Genomic DNA, 22,732 nt, shown 5'->3' with positions numbered 1-22,732 from the left:
GGTTACTAGTATAAAGTTATACTGGCAGGTGTATGGATGATTAACTCAAACAATATTTCAAACTTTCTTAAAAAAATGGTTAATCGTTTTGGTACATTTTATTTTAAGAAGGAATCGGCACCTTTTCATTAAAAAAAAAACTAAGTATATTTTAGAAGATATTAGAGGAACTTTATGTAATATTCTGAAATTCTTCATACAATATTATAAATTCTCTTATCATTGCCTCTTATTCTTACAATTATATTTTTAAAATTTTTAATTACCATATTTAAAATAAATAGATAAATACATATGTGTATTTTTTTTATCTATTATAATTTCTTTTATTTCCAACAAATTAAAATGGAAGTATTTAGTATTCAATTTTATTATAACTTGGTTTCTTTCAAAAATAATATTATGATATATATATATATATATATATTTAAAATTTAAAATGGTTAATATAAGTAAATTTTTATATATATAAACATTATGAAAGGGTAAAAAAAAAGAAGATATTTATTATTTTTTTTTTAAAATATTATTTTATTATTAAAAAGAAAAACGAAGAAAAAAAAAATCTCCAGCAAGAATCTCCATTGTACCAACACCTTATCACCTTATCTTATAATTATTAACCTTATCTCTAAGTAACTAAGTAAGAAATGGAACCTAAAAATTAAACCAAATAAGCAAATTTTTCATTCAATGCGAACCATGTCATCATTACTACCCTTTTATAAATAGCTTCACATGCATGCAATTGAGGACACAAGCTCACAGGGAGTGAAAAATAAAAAGGAAGAGAAGAGAGAAAGAGAGAAAGAAAGAGAGAAAGAAAGAGAATAGTGAATAGGAAGAGGATAGTTAAATTTTGACGCAGTTAATTCTTGTTAAGTCTACATTCTAAGGTAAGGGGGAGGAGAACTTTATCTTTTTAAAATTTTATATACTACTATATTTATTTATTTATGTTATTTTTTATGTATATTTATTTAGTGGGGTGTCCCTAACCTTATTTATTTGCTTAACCTATGATTATTTTTGTCCATAATAATTATGAAGGTGTTCATATTTTATATTATTTAATTATTTTATAATGATTGTCATTTTTATTTATATATATTATTTTTACGTAAATATATTTATTGTAAATATATTTTATAATCAACTATGATATAGTTGTGATATCTTGGACTCGTCTTGTTGTTATTTTTTCACGTATTTATGAAGATAAATATTATTCTATGGCCATAGAAGATAAAGTTTGAATTATTTGTAGTTGGAGGTTTGACCTTGGGGATTTAAATGAGTAAGAAATGAAGGTGAAATATCCTATTGTTGGTTAAGGTGAAATATCCTTTTGTTGGTTGGTATTATAATGATGCTCATTTATCCTGACTAGTCACTACAAGTATAATTCAAATTTTATTGTATCATGAAAATTTAATATATGATCTGTATATATATTTATATATATATATATATATATATGTTTAATATTGATTATAAATAATTCTGTATATTCTTTTGAGTTATTATATTTATTGGATATTGTTCTTACTCCTTTCTTTTCTTTGTTTTTAAAATTAAATATATTATAAAATAGATGGATCTACTTGGAATTCCAGATCATTTTGCAGTTGTTATAACTGTTGTCTTCTTTGGAAGGAATTGGAATGTGGAGGCTATTTGATGAATCTATTATAATTTTATTTGTTATTGTAAATTTATTCCCACTATCAATGTAAATATTGTAATAGAAGTGAAAGAAAGAAATATTGTATAAAATAAAACATTATTGTAAATATTTTAGAACGATATATCATGTATTAAATTCACAAAATATTCTTTATCTTTATCTTCAAAAAAAAATATTGTTAATGATATAATTGCGAAAATATTATTTAAGAAAATATATAATTATTGTTATAGGGCGTTACATTAAGTGGTATCAGAGCAGGTCGACCTAATCGGTCGTGAGTTATGAGTTTACCGTGCTTGTTTGGTAGACGAAGTCTATAATTTTGTGATTGAATCCAAGGAGGTGGTATGCCAAGAATTGGAATTTTGAATGTTTTGATGAAAGGCTAAAGTGTTCATCTCTGTTATTTTTTATTATTACATGATTTGGAAGTTATAAATTATTCCTAACTAGGAGGCACTGCCACCTTTACTGGAATTAATTTATATTTCCTTTATTACTTTTAAATCTTATTATATGATTTATTAAATTTGATGCTTATATATTGATTTTTATGGGTTAGGTTGTATGAGGATTCTATTTCAGCTTCTAAACCCTTTTTGCTAAATATGTAAGTTGTTTGGTTTAGGATTTTAGGAAAAAAATTAAATAATGGTTTGGAAGTATTTTAAGGTATTTTTGTGGCTTTAGACTTTGGTGCGCTCTTTTGGCTGATCAATACAGGGAATGTCTTAGCTGCAGTTTTGTTGTGCCAGTACAAGTATTATATTGATAGAGTTGGATTTTATGATCTTCATAAAGTTGTAGTCTTGGATGTTAACTTTTCAAGGGCACCAAAATCAGGTACAATGGAGATTAGAACTTTCGTTATGACAATTTTAGTAAACAAAGGTCTAGCTGTTAGCGCTGATTATATCTATTACAATTTTTGAAATTTTTAGCTAAGTATATGATCATTTTAGAATTTCAAGTCTTCATAAGAGTGATAGCGTATCCTGTTAGCTTTCTTTTGGCGATAGGTTTGAGATCATTTGGTGATAGCCTGTATAATTTTTTTATGTATCATTTTCTTTAATAGTTGTTAAAGGGATATATATGTTATCATGATGTTTGTGAGTTATTAGGAAATCGATTTTATTATGATGTTTTGAGGTGTTGTCTTGTGGATCAAAAGTTTCTTTAAGGTTGTATGATGTTATGTGGTAAAAGCTATTCATGTACAGGCCATACGTAGTAAACGGTAATTGATTCATACATGCTTAAGGATGGTATATATGAAGGTTTAAAGTAGGTATTCTAATATGATTTGATATGCATTTATGTTGATATGTGGATAGATGACCTTAGGGATTAATTAATGAATATTTGTGTGTTTAGTGAGATTGACCTTAGGAGGTGATATCATCATAGTGGAATTGAGGGTGAAAATATATTCAAGACATCTTTACGCCAAGCTATTTAAGTATGAATTTCTATTATATGAAGTGAATTTTCTAGGTTTTGTAATTTCTAGTGGAGATTTAATGTAGATTTATCTATGGTAAAAGTTGTTGATACATAAGTTAATTAGTAAGATTAAGAGTTTTCCTGCATTAACTTATTAATATAGGAGATTTATTGAGGAAATTTCTAAGATAACATTACTTTTATTTGGATTAACCAAGAAGAGAGAGTTACCTTTATGGAATAGTAAGTGAAGGTAGTTTTCAAACTCTTAAGGAAAAATTGACTAGTGTTAAGATTACCGGACTCTAGTAAGTGTTATGTGTTATATAATGATGCTTCGAAGACGGGTTTGAGTGGATTGTTGATGCAATAAAGAAAGGTAGTAACTTATATTTCTAGGCAACTAGGTATGGAAAATTCATGAAAAAAAAAATTACCTTACCCATAACTTTGAATTAGAGATTGTAATATTTATACTTAAGATTTTGGAGACATTATTGGTATGATTCTAAGTTTGAGATATTTAGTGATCATAAGAATCTTACATATCTGTTTGATCCAAAAGGAGTTAAATATGAGATAGAAGAGATAGTTGGAAACTGTTAAGAATTAAGATTTTAATCTTAATTGTTATTTGGGAAAAGCCAATGTGGTGGTCGATACTTTGAGTAGGAAACCTCTATATATATCTCCCCTTATGGTTAAAGGGATGTATCTTTTAGCTCACATTAGAAATTTAAGTTTGACTTGTGAAATTACTCCTAGTAGTGTGAAACTAAGTATGACTCGAGTAAAGAATGGACTATTGAAGGAAATTAGAGAAACATAATTAGTTGATTCATTTTGATGCAAGACATGAGACCATAAGACAAGGTAGTAGATATGAGTTTGCCTTGGGTATAGATAGGGTGGTAAGACTTAGAGATTGATTATACGTACCTAGTAAATTTACGATTAAGTACTTGATTCTTGGAGAGGGTCATAAAAATTAAAGTAATATGGTGACAAATGCTTTAAGTAAGATGATCATTCATTTATCATTTTTGATAATGTAAGGGTTGAATTTGATTGAGGAGATTAGAAACTTAAGCGTGATGTGTGAGCTCACCCTTAGGAACATTGAATTGAGTATGTTGAAAAGACTAATAGATTAATGGATGAGATTAGAGAACCTTAGGAGTTAGATCCTTTCTTAGTGAATCAAGTAGAGAGGATTGGTAGGGGTATAAATAGCTCTTTAAGAGTGGAAGTTGATGGTGTTATGGGATTTAAGGATAAAATCTTTGTGCCTAGTAATCTTGAATTAAGGAAGATGATCTTAGAGAAAAAACATAAGAGTACTCTTAATATTCATTTAGAAGCTACTAAGATGTATCAGAGTAGCGCAACGGAAGCTGGTGGCCTAAGGTGAAGAGAGGAGTAGAGAAATTTTTGTACTTTTGTGTAGTATGACAGAAGTCTAAGGTAGAACACTAGAAGTCTTTAAGATTTTTACAGCTTTTAGACGCCCCATTTTGGAAGTAAGATGGTGTATAGATAGACCTTAATGGTAGGTTTATCTAGAGTTGCTTAAGAAATTTGACTCTATTTGGATTATAGTGGATAGACCCACCAAGTTTGCTCACCTTATACTTATTAACATTAGACATTCCTTGGAGAAATTGATAGAGTTGTACATCAATAAGGTAGTGAGTTTACATGAGAATTAGAAAGTAAGATGTGAGGAGTCTACCAATTTCTGTTTTCAGGAAAATTTCGAGGACGAAATTTTTGTAAGTGGGGAAGAATTGTAATATTCTGAAATTCTTCATACAATATTATAAATTCTCTTATCATTGCCTTATTCTTACAATTATATTTTTAAAATTTTTAATTACCATATTTAAAATAAATAGATAAATACATATGTGTATTTTTTTATCTATTATAATTTCTTTTATTTCCAACAAATTAAAATGGAAGTATTTAGTATTCAATTTTATTATAACTTGGTTTCTTTCAAAAATAATATTATGATATATATATATATATATATATTTAAAATTTAAAATGGTTAATATAAGTAAATTTTTATATATATAAACATTATGAAAGGGTAAAAAAAAAGAAGATATTTATTATTTTTTTTAAAAAATATTATTTTATTATTAAAAAGAAAAACGAAAAAAAAAAAAAAATCTCCAGCAAGAATCTCCATTGTACCAACACCTTATCACCTTATCTTATAATTATTAACCTTATCTCTAAGTAACTAAGTAAGAAATGGAACCTAAAAATTAAACCAAATAAGCAAATTTTTCATTCAATGCTAACCATGTCATCATTACTACCCTTTTATAAATAGCTTCACATGCATGCAATTGAGGACACAAGCTCACGGAGAGTGAAAAATAAAAAGGAAGAGAAGAGAGAAAGAGAGAAAGAAAGAGAGAAAGAGAGAGAATAGTGAATAGGAAGAGGATAGTTAAATTTTGACGCAGTTAATTCTTGTTAAGTCTACATTCTAAGGTAAGGGGATGAGAACTTTATCTTTTTAAAATTTTATATACTACTATGTTTATTTATTTATGTTATTTTTTATGTATATTTATTTAGTGGGGTGTCCTTAACCTTATTTATTTGCTTAACCTATGATTATTTTTGTCCATAATAATTATGAAGGTGTTCATATTTTATATTATTTAATTATTTTATAATGATTGTCATTTTTATTTATATATATTCTTTTTACGTAAATATATTTATTGTAAATATATTTTATAATCAACTATGATATAGTTGTGATATCTTGGACTCGTCTTGTTGTTATTTTTCACGTATTTATGAAGATAAATATTATTCTATGGCCATAGAAGATAAAGTTTGAATTATTTGTAGCTGAAGGTTTGACCTTAGGGATTTAAATGAGTAAGAAATGAAGGTGAAATATCCTATTGTTGGTTAAGGTGAAATATCATTTTGTTGGTTGGTATTGTGATGATGCTCATTTATCCTGACTAGTCACTACAAGTATAATCCAAATTTTATTGTATCATGAAAATTTAATATATGATCTGTATATATATATATATATATGTTTAATATTGATTATAAATAATTCTGTATATTCTTTTGAGTTATTATATTTATTGGATATTGTTCTTACTCCTTTCTTTTCTTTGTTTTTAAAATTAAATATATTATAAAATAGATGGATCTACTTGAAATTCCAGATCATTTTGCAGTTGTTATAGCTGTTGTCTTCTTTGGAAGGAATTGGAATGTGGAGGCTATTTGATGAATCTATTATAATTTTATTTATTGTAAATTTATTCCCACTATCAATGTAAATATTGTAATAGAAGTGAAAGAAAGAAATATTATATAAAATAATACATTATTGTAAATATTTTAAAACGATATATCATGTATTAAATTCACAAAATATTCTTTTTCTTTATCCTTATCTTTATCTTCAAAAAAAAATATTATTAATGATATAATTGCGAAAATATTATATAAGAAAATATATAATTATTGTTATAGGGCGTTACACTTTAACTAACTTATAAATTAATTAGAATAAAACAAATTTATTTAGTGGGTCTAAGTTTATTTTAATAATTTTTAATTTATTTTCTTAAATTACTCCAAAATCTTTTTTATAATAAAGCGAATAAATTTGTTTATTTTTTTTTTCATACTTGATAGTTGATATCTTCTTATATTAATAATGTAATTGTACATATACTTAACAATTCACAATAACTATTAGAGTCCATCTGATATATATATATATATATATATATATATATATATATATATATATATATATATATATATAATGAAAATTAGAGTAGAATATATAGAGTCTTAGATTTAAATTATGATGTCTTCATTGAATTCTAATAAATAAAAAAGTAATATTCAACAAAATTCACAATAATTAAAAAAAAATTTCAATATTGAGCTCGCGTATTTTCAAAGCAATTTTCTATCTAAGCCTCAACAAGGTATAAAAACAGGCATAATAAACTTTAGTTAATTCGTGTTCCTTAGGATGGCATCCTCCCTCCAATCATCATTCAATGGATGGTTAATTTAAAGCATTTGCTACCAAGTCATTTCCAAAACAGAGAAAAGGTTCATTATAATAAATAAACTTTTAAAATAAAATACTTTATATATATAACTATCTAGGATTGATTATCCGAAGATTTGCCATACTTTTATTTTTTTTATTATTTTTTTTATCATAACTGGGGAGATTTCTTACGTTGCAGATTATGCTATACCATGGATCAGGGTGGTTCAGTTTTGGTGGGGAAAGACGGCTTTTGCAAAGCTACTTAGATTATTATTATTATATTATTGGGGGAATGGAAGAATTTAATACGTGTACGTAGGTGCATGCTTCTGTAACAAGTCTCATGTCGGGGAGGTCTCCATATAAAGGAGGTCTTATAAGGCGGAAGGTTCTCCAACCTCTTAGGCCGATTTTTGAGGGATAGTTCCCCTCCTTAGTCTTATGCTTGTTACAATGGTGCTTTCATGCAGCCATCAAGGACACTAGCTTTCAAAGGGGGTAGTAATGTAACAAGTCCCACATCGAGGAGGTCTCCTTACCAAGGAGGCTTTATAAGGCGGGAAGTTCTCCAACACTAATAATGGAGTTGAAGGTTGATAACTCATCTCTCAAAAAGGGTCAGAGAGGACAGGGTTGTGTTTTAGCAGTAATTATGCAAATACTTCGACGCTTCAAATACTTCATTAACATTTTATTTATTTTTATTTCTTTTTCTATTATATTGTATTATCTTTACATTTATGTATTTCTCTCTCTATTTCTTTATGTATTAACTAACTAGAATCTAGAGGTGTCCAAGAATATTTTTCCTGTGTGTTTTCTTAAGGTGAGCAAATACCGTGGGTGCATACTCCCAATAGAATTTTACTGTCCCCTTTTTAGACATTTCATAATCCCATCCTTTCTCGATACATACTAAGATCTCACATCTGTCTAATGATTAAAATAGAATATATAATTGGGATTAATATTTATTTTATAAGTTAATTTTTTAAGATTAGATTAGTATAGTTTATTTTAATGATTGTTGGGGGAACCAATCAGATTATCTAGAATTGAATCATTGATTTATTGTCGAACTATACTACTCATATTCAAAATATTCTGTCCTTGATGTAGGCAGATGTCAAAATCCAAACATGGTATAGCCCATATCAAAATATCGGTAAAGGATAATATAATTATGGTTTATAAAAAAAAAATGTATTACAATGAAGATATAGTTTGAACATGGTATAACATATATAGATCAATCTTTTCACACGAAATAGAGTGAACTAATTTTTCTGGCTTGTTGTCTTAAGGTGCCAATTCACTCAGCTGATAAAGTTTTTAGCAGTTGATTATAATCACTTAAAAGTGATCATGTAACATCATTTCGTTGTTTATAAAATCTAGATGAATATTTGTGTTGTTAGACGAGCTCAAGAAAAACAACATCAGTGCGTTGAGTTACGTATAAACGTGTATTTCCCTCAGCACCTAACTTTTACTGTTACACCACTCCTTATACCTGAGATTTCGTGCATCAATTGCAATTTATACCGTTATAGTCAGACTATGCTCATTTGCTTAATCATGTTAATATCTCAATGTTTTGCAATTGCAGATAGAGAAAATGTTATTATCCATTTATATTTCATAATTCATTGGTCTCACTGCTCATGAAATTGAATATGATAGCAAGATAACAACTGAAGTCCTTTTTGTATAATACCAATACAGAAATAATTCATATAGTCAAGGTACTAGAATTCGTTTGTTGCCATTATTTGATGGTAACACAAATTTCTATCTTCCACGCAAAAGGATACTTTCATTAGTAGTCTAGTCATATATATTGCTTCCTTCTTTAATCTTATATAACTGTTTAGTAGTTGGTTTTCTTATTGGAAGCTTTTAATTTTGTTTGATCATTATTTATTTTGAGATATTGTGTTAACTATATTTATGAGAGAAAAATCCTTAGTGTTTAGTTGAGTGTTGATGTGATTGTTTCATTGAACTCAACTTTTTCGTATCATCTATTTTGTTCGAGTGATCTTGGAAGCCAGAAAATGAAAGGGCATGGCAGGGGACATGACAAGGACTTCAATTAATGCTAATTGCATTTAAAAGACTATGATAGGTCAGTGCTCGTGTCCACAATCAAACAATGGCAAGATAATGTTTACCAAAAGACTAGACTTAAAGAAATGAGGGCGTGAGGAGCATTAATTGTATGAAAATGGAATTTGAACACTATAATTTGCCATGGTGTCCACAAAGAAACTGGTAGGGCAAAGCTTTCCTTATTTTGGCGTTTGGATATTTGATGTGCTCTCATTGACATCCACCACTAACGAACTTTACAGACAAAACATTTTGAGGATTAGTTGGCCAACATCTACAACCTTCGAAAGGAATCTAAACTATTGAGAGTCTTCTCCTTTTCCCCTTTTTTGAGTTCTCATGTTGTAGGAGGGTTTGCACAATCTTCATTATGTTATTAGGCCATTGTTCTATTACAAATAGAAATCACATGCCCTTATTTTCTGGTCTCTCAATAGAAATATGACACGTGTGGTTGAAAAAAAACTTCTGTTTTGAAAATTAATTCTCTATCTTAATATATATATATTTTTTAGTGGCATGTTATTTCCTGTTAGGTGATACTTCACTGATAAGAATGCAAACACAAAAAAGATAGATGATTTATGTCCAACATCTAGATGATGACCTTATTATATGGGACCACGGGAAAAGATAGATATAGCATAGAGATGGGTGCTTCCTTCAATTAGGTCCTTTCACCAAGGAGCTTGCATAAAATTATAATACTGGGTGCTAGTGGGAATAACATGTTTCAAACATGGGGTCTATATATTTTGATTCAATTGCATCATCATTCTCTTATTTTCTTTTCTTTTTACTCTAGCTAGCTGTTGTTAATGGTCCTATTTCAGTATTTCTTTGTTTTCTCGTTTCTGTTTTTTACAGTTTACTATAAGCTGAACTAGTTCCATACTCTAGTTAAAATATCAATAACATTCTCTCTAACATATATATTTTTTTAAATATACACTTTATCGTTGCTTGAATTTATTAGAACTTACAAAATTATGAGTAAGATTTATTAAATAAATTCAACTAATTCTAAAAGTATTTTGTAATAAATTTCAATCACATCATTCTTCACTTTACCTTCGAAACTTTGGGCTTGTTTACGTTCCCTATTGAGTATCTTACCAAACAATGGGCTATATGCTCGGGCTGAACTTGGGTTCAAACTTAATTAACTAGTCTATTCTATTTGCATCCCCATTTTTTCTCATTGCACCTTCTTTTTCTTTTTTACTTTTGTTATTTCGAAACTACCATCTTCCCCATCCTTCAACGGTTCATCCCTCTCTTTCATAGGAACTTCTTCCCCATGAGCTACTGTCAACCCTTTTGCACTTCTTTTTGCATTCTCTTTACCTTTCCTTGTTCTTCATCATCTTGTCTGTGGTGGACCTTCCCATGGAGCTAGTAAAGATTGATTGAGTGCAGGACTCACAAACCTGAACAATATTTTAAAATTATACATGAGAGGCCCAAACGATTTCGGGTCAATGCAAAATTGTAATACACACCCATTAAATGGGTCTGAATCGGTTTACACAAAAAAATATGATTCAATTTAATTTTGAAAAAAATATGTATATTTACATCAAATCAACCACTCCAGTCAAATTTAGATTATATTTAAAATTTAAAAATATTATTTTTTTCATCTTATCACTAATATCGTATTAACTTATTAAATCAGAAGCTAATTTTATCTATAATATTATAATTATCACATGATAAAAGTTGAACACAATTTTTTTTTATTAATTATATTATTCTCATGATATGTGAGTTCAAAGTATTTAATCATTATGCTAACTCGTTAAATTATACGAGTACATATTCATTAATTATTAAATAAATTTTTTAATAAAAAAGTTGCTGCCAAAATCATATAATTAAGAGCACTACAAGAGATAATAAAACCTTTTTTTTTTTGAAATATTCACGAAGGCACATCAATATATAATGGACAACTATTTAAGTTGAATTGAAAAGAAAAAAAAAAGTATATGGTAGACAGTTTTGCATGTAATTTTTTTTTTTCGTCCCTAGAGTATCCACTGTCGATAGTAGTGACTAATTTTCTTGCTACGTTGGAGGCACCTCAAAGGGTGGGATAGTTGGCTCCAAGATTTAACACGGTTGTATATACAAGGCAAGATTCGAACTCCTGACCTTGCTTAAGCGTGGATCAACTCCTATTGCTGAACCACACGCTTAATATTTTGCATGTAATTTAATACCAAATAAAGTTAGATAAGAATATAATAAAAATAAATGTAATTATATAGAGCATGGAGTAAGCTTAAAAGAATGATGTATATGTTGAAGTTTGGTGGTGGTGATATCCTCGTCATGCTATTAAGTTTCCAGCGCACACTTATATTCCCTTTATCAAAGATAAAAAGATATTTGCCATGCCCATGAACTAAAGGAAAGTATCATATAAGGCAAAAGTTGCACGTACACATTTCTCCGTAAATCTGAACATCAAAAAGTGATCTCAATCTTGGAGAATTTATAATCTGTGGTTATATAAGACGATCTCAACTGCAAAGTGAAAAAAAAAGAAAAATCAATTCAATGGTCCAGGATCTGGTGGTAGACAGTAGGAGCATTTTCATTTTTCAGTAAAGAATAAATTCCCAATGGCTACAATACCAGTACATCAAGTGAAAGAACATTATGTGAAGTATGAAATAGTAACCATGAAGTTATCTTCATTGTAATAAGTGTAGATAAAGACTAGAAACTTAAAGGCTGGCATTAATGGCACTAGATGCCACACATTATGGGGCTGTGACAGAGGAAATATGCTATTAGGAAACATGTGTCATGTGTTGAAGTTTGGTGTCTCCATGGCCTCTAGTTTTATGGCAAGGCTGAAAAGTACAAAGCTGCTAGTTGCTTTCAATAAATTCTACGAGATAAGTACCAGAGATGTGTTGAACATATCTGCATGCGCATTCATTGCTATTCGACTCACCCTACCACATCTTAATTAAATCATAGCATCATAGCATCAAAGCATGGTTTCTTTTTCATCCACCAAAAAAGTGGGTTTGGCTGTTTATTATAACTAGTCTGTTGCTGACTCCAGATGAAAAGACAAGTGCCAAAGAAAAATGGCCATGCAATATTTTAGTGTATATATATATATATGCTGCTTCTATACATATATATGTTAATGGAGTTATTTTGTGTGTTGACTTAACCAACAAGTGATGAAACAAACACTTCAAAGATTAGACATTTACTAAATGAGAATCAATAACCTAATCACACTTACAATTGGCCGCGTGCACTTTCCTTCTCTATAAAATAATGGGAAAGTAATTAGTGTGAAGGGTCATTTTTGAGGAAAATAAATGTAGGTCAAATGGAGAAAAAGGCATTGTTTTTACTATTTGGGGTACTTTGGAAGTAGTTCATGTGCAAAAGGTCTAGGGTGGTCTACTTTGCACGTGTCAAGGATTTGGAGAATTGAATTTATGGGCTTTAAAAGTTATTATGATTTTTTAAATAAATTGAATCAAATTATAACAAGGTAAATACACCTAGGTAGATAAAATTTTCTCCAACGCGTATCTTCTTTATACAAAATAAGTTCTGAATTTGAAATCATTTGAAAAAAAGTAAACTTGTTATTATTTAGAATAACAAACATTAAATTATTATTTTGTCATTTTAAATTTTATCCATGAAATAAAAGAAAATAATAAAATTTATAAAGAACATTATTTTTTTTTGGTACGATAAAGAACATGATATGAAACAATTAATCACACAATGATTGTAGAGCAAGTTAGTGGATATATAAGACACGAATAGGAAAAATAGTACGACTCCGCTTTGCTATTTTCGAATGTGGTGTAAGAAGAGATCGAAGAGTTTAAGAGAATAATGTTAATTTGTAAACTTATATACTTATATATATTTTTAGTTTTTAAATTGAAGATACATTTATTTTTAGTTTTTATAATTTAAAAAAATATTATAAATTTTATATCAAAATTTTGTTAAAATATTTATTAAATATTATTATATAAAATATACTTTGTACTGATGTCCTTACATTAAATTTAATTGAATAATTTTTTTTAATTTGTCATTTTTAAATATGTTATTAGTGATTTAAAGAATTAAAATATTTATTTAAAATTATAAAATTAAAAATAATAATTTTAAATTTTGAAAGAAAAAAATTTATACTAAAAATATATTTAAATTTAATTTATATCAGAAGGAGAGTGTAACGACCCGCCACGGTCTCTACACTTAGTGGAATCGCACTACAACTAGTTAACTAAGAGAATATTAAACTGGATAACACATACATACAGGCATAAATATAAAGATCGAAATAAGTAAGTTTCTGTATATAAAATATAGCACCATATATGTACAGTCATCCCAAAATATTCCTTAGTGCCGGTCAAGCACTGACAAAAAAAATGTTACCCAGAATGGTAACTCAAAACACGAGACTCAGCTCCTCGTCTCACAACGATCATCTCTACTCCCAAGCTATCCCTGACCTGCTCCCATACCAAGTATGATCATCGCAGTTCCACCACATGGAAAACAGAAGGGTAAGCTAGAATTCAAAGATCAATAATACAAGCACAGAATAAAAATTCTATACTACACATGCATCCCAAATCCTGTCCCTAAGGAACCTTTCATCTCAATCAATCATTCATTCACCAAACATGAAGTCAAACACCACACTTCATCATATTAATAATCATGCAATGAATGCAACTCATGACAGATAGGCATACATATCAATCATCTAATGCGTCGTCACGCATACACCTAGGAGATCTCCATAACAATAGAGCTGTATAAATGACATTCCATCCTACCGAAAACCACCCCAACCGTTTTCACGCCCAATGCGCCCGCTCGGTCACAGCTAAACAGGATATATAATCCTCACTCGGGTTTACTCGGATGATGTCACTTACACACTTGGAAGTCCAGATCCACCGTCAGGTATAGCACAGCTGGGTACGGGCTTACCACGACCTTGGCATGCATTAACCAAGTCAATTGTGGAGTTCGCCCACCGACTATCCGCAAGGATCCACGCACCTTCCCGAGTACTTGGTTAAGGGAATAACCCTCGACCTCATACCCCGCTCCAACACTAGCTAAGGACTTAGAGGAGACTCACCCAACCCAGTGGCCTATCTGAGCACCACTCTCCCAAATCCAGTGGCCTCCCAGAGCACCACTCTCATATATTAGTGGCCTATCCAAGCACCACTCTCAAGAGACTCTATGTGAGCTCTTCCAGTTCGAAATATTTTTCCTCTCCTCAAGTCCTAGGCTAGACTCATGCCATAGGCATCACATGCAATCATGCATCATACATCATAATGGTCTGCCCACCATCATGATCAACAACCATACACAAGTCATAAGACATCACATGCAATAATGCATCATACATCATAAATGGTCTACCTACCATTATGATCAATACATACCATATGAACGTATCATATTCAAACATTCATATATATCATCACAAAGCATACATATGAATCACACCTCACCATACATCATATATCATACATACATGATCTAAAACTTCAACTTTAAACATGCATAAGCATCAATTCATTCATAAATATATTCAAGCACAGTGCCGTCAACTCGCGCCTGGCCTAACACCAACCCAAGAGCTCTAAGCTCTTCCACGCCTGATACGCTCAACCTGCGCCCGGCCTAAAACTATTCAGAGAGTTCAAAATTCTCATCCAAACTAACAAATTCAGCCACATGCAAACAATCTAGCTTCCCTTACCTGAAGATTGGCTCAGATAGCCAAAGACTGAATCAAAAGTATAATTTCCCCTCGAGGCTCAACTCGAAACTTCAGTCCTCCCAAAACAAGCTTTCTAATCTGAAATTCAAGAAAAGACAGAAGGAGTTATTGATCTAGAGGAGAAAAGGAGTTAAACAGAGAAATTTGGGAGAGAAAGGAGCTCACTGACCCAGAGACCTTCTCTCTAAAACTTCTCTCTAGAACCATAACTCCTCACGGCCCCCCTTCACCCCTATTTATAGGCAATCCGGAGTGGCCAGAACGGCCCGTACCGATACCGGAACGGCCCGTTCTGAACTCCCAGATCACGCACAAAATCCACGCCCAGAACGGCCCGTTCTGAAAACAGAACGGCCCGTTCCGGGACTCATCCAGAACGGCCCGTTCTCCCTCAGGAACAGCCCGTTCTCCCTCCGGAACGGCCCATTCTCCCTCCGGAACGGCCCGTTCTCCCTCCGGAACGGCCCGTTCTCCTTCCTAGAACGGCCCGTTCTCCTTGCCGGAACGGCCCGTTCTCAACTACAATATGTAGTTCAATTCAGTAGTGTGGAACGGCCCGTTCCAGTTTGGGAACGGCCCGTTCTGGGCTACTGAATCAGCCTTTTTTTTTTTTTTTTTTTTTTTTTTTTTTTTTTTTTACAATGTTACAATACTCCCCAACAAATAAGAATTTTCGTCCCCGAAAATAGGCTTACCTGAAAAGAGAAATGGATACTGTTCCTTGAACCGACTCTCTTCTTCCCAGGTTGCCTCACTAGTAGCTGCATCCCAAAGAATCTTCACTAAGCTAATAGACTTGCCTCGAAGCTCTTTCAACTTGTGATCAATTACAGCTATCGGTCTCTTCTCGTAAGTCAAGTTTTCTCTAACTTGCACCTCATCCATCTCTATCACGTGACTCGGGTCTCTGATGTACTTCCTCAACTGTGAAACGTGAAACACATCATGCAGGTTGGACAGAATCGGAGGTAACGCCAACTGATAAGCTACTGGACCTACACGACGAAGGATCTGATAAGGACCAATGAACTTCGGTGTGAGTTTCTTGGCCCTTACAGCCCTTCCCACTCCAGTAGTGGGTGTCACCCTGAGAAACACATGCTCTCCCTCCTCAAACTCTAGAGGTCTCCTCCTCTTATCAGCATAAGACTTTTGTCGATTCTGAGTAGCTCTCAACCTCTCCTGAATCTGTCTCACCATCTCAGTAGTCTGAAGAACTAACTCTGGACCAACCACTACTGACTCACCCTCCTGATACCAACATAATGGAGTCCTACACCTCCTGCCATATAGAGCCTCAAAAGGTGCCATGCCAATACTCGCATGATAACTATTATTATAGGTAAACTCTACCAATGGCAACACCTCCTCCCAGCTACCCAGATGGTCCAACACACAAGCTCTCAGAAGATCCTCTAGTGACTGAATTGTCCTTTCCGACTGACCATCTGTCTGTGGATGATAGGCGGAACTCAACCTCAATCTCGTTCCCAACGCCTGATGTAGAGTCTGCCAAAACCTTGAAGTAAACCTTGGATCTCTGTCAGAAATAATACTGGAAGGCACTCCATGCAGCCGTACTATCTCTCGGATATATAACTGTGCAAGCCTCTCCAAGGACCACCTCTTGTTGACAGGAAGAAAATGAGCACACTTTGTCAACCTATCAACAATCACCCAGATAGAGTCACTGTTCCTAGTTGTCCTAGGCAATCCAACCACAAAGTCCATAGTGACACTATCCCACTTCCACTCAGGAATCTCCATCAACTGTAAAACCCCTCCGGGCCTCTGATGCTCAATCTTCGCCTTCTGACAAGTCAAACAAGCGGCTACAAACTCTGCTATCTCCTTCTTCATACCAGGCCACCAAAAACTTTTCTTGATGTCTTGATACATCTTAGTCATACCAGGATGTATGCTAAGACGACTCATGTGTCCCTCCTCTAGAACAACTCTCCTCAACTCTGAATCACAAGGCAGACAAATTCGACCTCTGAATCTTAGAATCCCATCAGTACCAAGCTCAAAACCAGCTGCCCTCTCAGTACCAAGTAATCCCAAAGTCCTTAACAACTCTGGATCCTGTAACTGTTTAGTTCCCACCTGCTTCAAGAACTCATTAGTTATGGTGATCATACCACAGCTAATGTGATCCTGAACAACCTCCACCTCTAGTCTCAAATCTCGGAACTGTTCAATCAACTCCAACTCCCTAATCATCATAGCCGACATGTGAATGGATTTCCTACTCAATGCATCAGCTACCACATTCGCCTTTCCAGGATGATACATCAACTGGAAATCGAAGTCCTTTAGAAATTCCATCCACCTCCTCTGCCTCATATTCAACTCTTTCTGATCAAACAGATATTTCAAACTCTTGTGATCACTGTATACACTGAATCTCGCACCATACAGATAGTGCCTCCACGACTTCAAGGCAAATACCACAGCTGCAAGCTCCAAATCATGAGTAGGATAATTTCTCTCATGGGTCTTCAGTTGCCTCGAAGCATATGCCACTACTCTCCCTCCCTGCATCAACACACAACCTAACCCCTGGTGAGAAGCATCACAGAACACATCAAAATGCTCACCAGTGTTAGGTAACACCAAAACTGGAGAAGTGGTTAACCGTCTCTTTAGTTCCTGAAAACTCTGCTCACAAGCGTCCGTCCAAACAAAAGGTTGATCTTTTCGAGTCAGTTGAGTCAAAGGCATTACTATTCGAGAAAAACCCTCAATGAACCTCCGATAGTAACCCGCCAACCCAAGAAAACTCCTAATCTCTGTAGCAGTCATCGGACGCTCCCACTGAATCACAGCCTCCACCTTGGCTGGATCTACTGCAATCCCCTCTGCCGATATCACATGCCCCAAAAATCTCACCTCGGACAACCAAAACTCACATTTGGACAGTTTGGCATACAACTGTCTCTCTCTTAACACCTCCAAAACCGACCTCAAATGCTCACGGTGATCCTCCAATGATCTAGAATACACCAAAATATCATCAATGAAGACCACCACAAATCTGTCCAAGAACGGTCTAAAGATCCTGTTCATGTAATCCATGAACACTGCTGGAGCATTAGTGACACCAAAAGGCATCACCACATACTCATAGTGACCATACCTAGTCCTAAAGGCAGTCTTCGGTATGTCACTCTCCTTCACCCTAATCTGGTGATATCCGGATCTCAAATCAATCTTTGAAAATACTGAAGCTCCCCTCAGCTGATCCATCAAATCATCAATCCTTGGAAGGGGATATTTATTCTTTATCGTTAATTTATTCAGCTGCCGATAATCAACACACAAACGGGCCCCACCATCTTTCTTCTTCACTAACAGTACCGGAGCACCCCAAGGAGAAACACTGGGCCTCACCATCTGTTTCTCCAACAAATCCTCAATTTGTGTCTTCAGCTCTACCAACTCAGCTGGAGCCATCCTATAAGGAGCCACTGATACCGGTCCTGCACCTGGTACCAGATCAATGCTAAACTCAACATCACGCCTGGGTGGCAATCCTGGCACATCATCTGGAAACACCTCAGGAAATTCACTGACAATCTCGATCCCAGCGATAGCTCTCTCTGTCTCAATACTCAAAGTTGCAAACAACATGAAGCACTCAGCTCCATCCCTCATCAACTGCTCAGCCTGACCCGCTGATACCAACACCTCATCCTCCAACTGAGGAAACATCAACTTTCTCCGAGCACAATCTATAAGGATGTGATGGGCAGATAACCAATCCATCCCTAAGATTATGTCGATATCCACCATGGGCAACACAATCAGGTTCACTCGGAACCTCCTACCAGACACCTCTATCGGGCATCTCACACACATCTCCGACGTCACCACAGAAACTGAAGCCGGAGTAGACACAAACAAATCAACATGCAAGGAAGATACTGACAAACCCAATCTCTTCACACAATCAACAGAAATAAAAGAATGCGTGGCTCCAGAATCGAATAAAAATAAAACATCCTCACCTGCTGCCTTCCCCTTTCCCTTCACTAAGTCTGATGAAGTAGAAGCCTCTGCACCTGACAATGCAAACACTCTCCCCGCAGCTGTAGGTCTGGGTGGCCTCGGGGCACTCCCAGATGAAGTCGCCGGTGTCTGACAATCTCTAGAGATGTGGCCTGGCCTACCACATCTGAAGCAAACATTCCCCGGAAGGGAACAATCTCTCACCATATGTGCTCCTCCACATCGATAACACCGCATCGACTGTGCTCCGCCCTGAGGAGTAACAGGTCGAGGTCCCCTACTAATAGCTCCTCTCTGAGACTGTACAGGTCTGTCATAAGGTCCCCTCTGCTGGCCTCCCCTCCTGGACCCAGATGATCCCTCCTGAACTCTAGCAGCCTTACCGCTGCTACCACCACTCTCCAAACTCTCAACAGTCTTTGCCTTCTCAACCAAGGCAGGAAACTCTACTATGGACATGGGGACTATAACCCTCTTCAGCTCGTGCCTCAGTCCCTCCGCAAACTTTCTACATCTCCAAGCCTCGGATATGGCCTGAGAGTAGAAACGAGCTAGATGCTCAAACCTCATAGCATACTCAGAAACAGACAAGCTCCCCTGATGTAATCTCATGAACTCTGCCTCCTTAGCGTATCTAACGCTATCCGGGAAATATTTCTCCAAAAAGACCCTCCTGAAGCAATCCCAGTCAACAGGCACACCCCTGCTCTCTAACATCTGCCTGGTGCCTCTCCACCAGTACTCAGCCTCGCCCCCCAGCATGTAAACTGCATAAGCCAACTTTCTCTCATCAGAAGATCCTAAAACACTAAAAATCTTCTCCATATCCCTCAACCACTGATCCGCCACATCAGGATCTGAATCCCCTCTGAACTGAGGAGGCTGACATCCCCTGAACTCTGCTAAATCTCTCCCCTCCTGAGAGACCACCGGTCTAGCTGCATCAGCCGCAGCTCTAGCTGCCTCAGCCGCAGCTCTACCTGCCTCCATATGAGCAAAGTGAGCACTCTGCTGCTGCATCGCCATGGCTATCATCTCCATGGCCCTAGCAATCTGGTCATACTGGGGTCTCACCATACTACAAGAATTCAAACATCCTATTAGTAACATAATACCCCCACAATTCACCAAAGGCTAACACATATCAGAGATATGACACAACAGAAACCTAGAAGGATCACTCCCCACATAGTATCCTAAAAGACTCGACCGGCTCTGATACCATAAAAGTGTAACGACCCGCCACGGTCTCTACACTTAGTGGAATCGCACTACAACTAGTTAACTAAGAGAATATTAAACTGGATAACACATACATACAGGCATAAATATAAAGATCGAAATAAGTAAGTTTCTGTATATAAAATATAGCACCATATATGTACAGTCATCCCAAAATATTCCTTAGTGCCGGTCAAGCACTGACAAAAAAAATGTTACCCAGAATGGTAACTCAAAACACGAGACTCAGCTCCTCGTCTCACAACGATCATCTCTACTCCCAAGCTATCCCTGACCTGCTCCCATACCAAGTATGATCATCGCAGTTCCACCACATGGAAAACAGAAGGGTAAGCTAGAATTCAAAGATCAATAATACAAGCACAGAATAAAAATTCTATACTACACATGCATCCCAAATCCTGTCCCTAAGGAACCTTTCATCTCAATCAATCATTCATTCACCAAACATGAAGTCAAACACCACACTTCATCATATTAATAATCATGCAATGAATGCAACTCATGACAGATAGGCATACATATCAATCATCTAATGCGTCGTCACGCATACACCTAGGAGATCTCCATAACAATAGAGCTGTATAAATGACATTCCATCCTACCGAAAACCACCCCAACCGTTTTCACGCCCAATGCGCCCGCTCGGTCACAGCTAAACAGGATATATAATCCTCACTCGGGTTTACTCGGATGATGTCACTTACACACTTGGAAGTCCAGATCCACCGTCAGGTATAGCACAGCTGGGTACGGGCTTACCACGACCTTGGCATGCATTAACCAAGTCAATTGTGGAGTTCGCCCACCGACTATCCGCAAGGATCCACGCACCTTCCCGAGTACTTGGTTAAGGGAATAACCCTCGACCTCATACCCCGCTCCAACACTAGCTAAGGACTTAGAGGAGACTCACCCAACCCAGTGGCCTATCTGAGCACCACTCTCCCAAATCCAGTGGCCTCCCAGAGCACCACTCTCATATATTAGTGGCCTATCCAAGCACCACTCTCAAGAGACTCTATGTGAGCTCTTCCAGTTCGAAATATTTTTCCTCTCCTCAAGTCCTAGGCTAGACTCATGCCATAGGCATCACATGCAATCATGCATCATACATCATAATGGTCTGCCCACCATCATGATCAACAACCATACACAAGTCATAAGACATCACATGCAATAATGCATCATACATCATAAATGGTCTACCTACCATTATGATCAATACATACCATATGAACGTATCATATTCAAACATTCATATATATCATCACAAAGCATACATATGAATCACACCTCACCATACATCATATATCATACATACATGATCTAAAACTTCAACTTTAAACATGCATAAGCATCAATTCATTCATAAATATATTCAAGCACAGTGCCGTCAACTCGCGCCTGGCCTAACACCAACCCAAGAGCTCTAAGCTCTTCCACGCCTGATACGCTCAACCTGCGCCCGGCCTAAAACTATTCAGAGAGTTCAAAATTCTCATCCAAACTAACAAATTCAGCCACATGCAAACAATCTAGCTTCCCTTACCTGAAGATTGGCTCAGATAGCCAAAGACTGAATCAAAAGTATAATTTCCCCTCGAGGCTCAACTCGAAACTTCAGTCCTCCCAAAACAAGCTTTCTAATCTGAAATTCAAGAAAAGACAGAAGGAGTTATTGATCTAGAGGAGAAAAGGAGTTAAACAGAGAAATTTGGGAGAGAAAGGAGCTCACTGACCCAGAGACCTTCTCTCTAAAACTTCTCTCTAGAACCATAACTCCTCACGGCCCCCCTTCACCCCTATTTATAGGCAATCCGGAGTGGCCAGAACGGCCCGTACCGATACCGGAACGGCCCGTTCTGAACTCCCAGATCACGCACAAAATCCACGCCCAGAACGGCCCGTTCTGAAAACAGAACGGCCCGTTCCGGGACTCATCCAGAACGGCCCGTTCTCCCTCAGGAACAGCCCGTTCTCCCTCCGGAACGGCCCATTCTCCCTCCGGAACGGCCCGTTCTCCCTCCGGAACGGCCCGTTCTCCTTCCTAGAACGGCCCGTTCTCCTTGCCGGAACGGCCCGTTCTCAACTACAATATGTAGTTCAATTCAGTAGTGTGGAACGGCCCGTTCCAGTTTGGGAACGGCCCGTTCTGGGCTACTGAATCAGCCTTTTTTTTTTTTTTTTTTTTTTTTTTTTTTTTTTTTTTACAATGTTACAGAGAGAATAATATAATGATTGATAATATTTTATTTAACGATTTCCAAACTAATATTTGACAATAATGAAAGTAGCAGAGAGATGAGCATTACCACCGAAATCTTCCATTATATATTCATAGACA

The 22,732-nt window shown here is 35.0% G+C and overlaps 1 protein-coding gene across 1 annotated transcript; it reads right to left on the bottom strand.

Annotated features, from left to right (window-relative positions):
• Positions 1-11,786: 11,786 nt before the first annotated feature.
• Positions 11,787-22,647, bottom strand: LOC145951924 (uncharacterized). Its single transcript, XM_083064114.1, has 7 exons — positions 21,938-22,647; positions 18,358-20,221; positions 16,870-17,238; positions 16,578-16,672; positions 12,232-12,283; positions 11,958-12,014; positions 11,787-11,846 (listed from the first exon to the last, which is right to left on the bottom strand). The coding sequence occupies exons 2-7, from the start codon at positions 20,218-20,220 to the stop codon at positions 11,787-11,789; spliced, it is 2,496 nt and encodes an 831-aa protein (XP_082920240.1). The 5' UTR covers position 20,221; positions 21,938-22,647.
• Between the last annotated feature and the right edge of the window lie 85 nt (positions 22,648-22,732).

This window comes from Cajanus cajan, chromosome 9 (genome assembly GCF_000230855.2).
Source record: "Cajanus cajan strain Asha chromosome 9, NIPB_CcT2T_4, whole genome shotgun sequence".
NCBI lineage: Eukaryota > Viridiplantae > Streptophyta > Magnoliopsida > Fabales > Fabaceae > Cajanus > Cajanus cajan.
The sequence above is the reverse complement of the archived record's forward strand: the minus strand, read 5'-3'. Positions and strand labels throughout refer to the sequence as shown.

Coding starts and splice junctions, on each gene's coding strand:
- LOC145951924 (XM_083064114.1), bottom strand. CDS start 20,220: ATGGTGAGACCCCAGTATGACCAGATTGCTAGGGCCATGGAGATGATA. Junction 17,239..18,357: donor ATCAGCTGAGGGGAGCTTCA/GTATTTTCAAAG, acceptor TTCTTGAAGCAG/GTGGGAACTAAACAGTTACA. Junction 16,673..16,869: donor CTGAGTGGAAGTGGGATAGT/GTCACTATGGAC, acceptor TATTTCTGACAG/AGATCCAAGGTTTACTTCAA.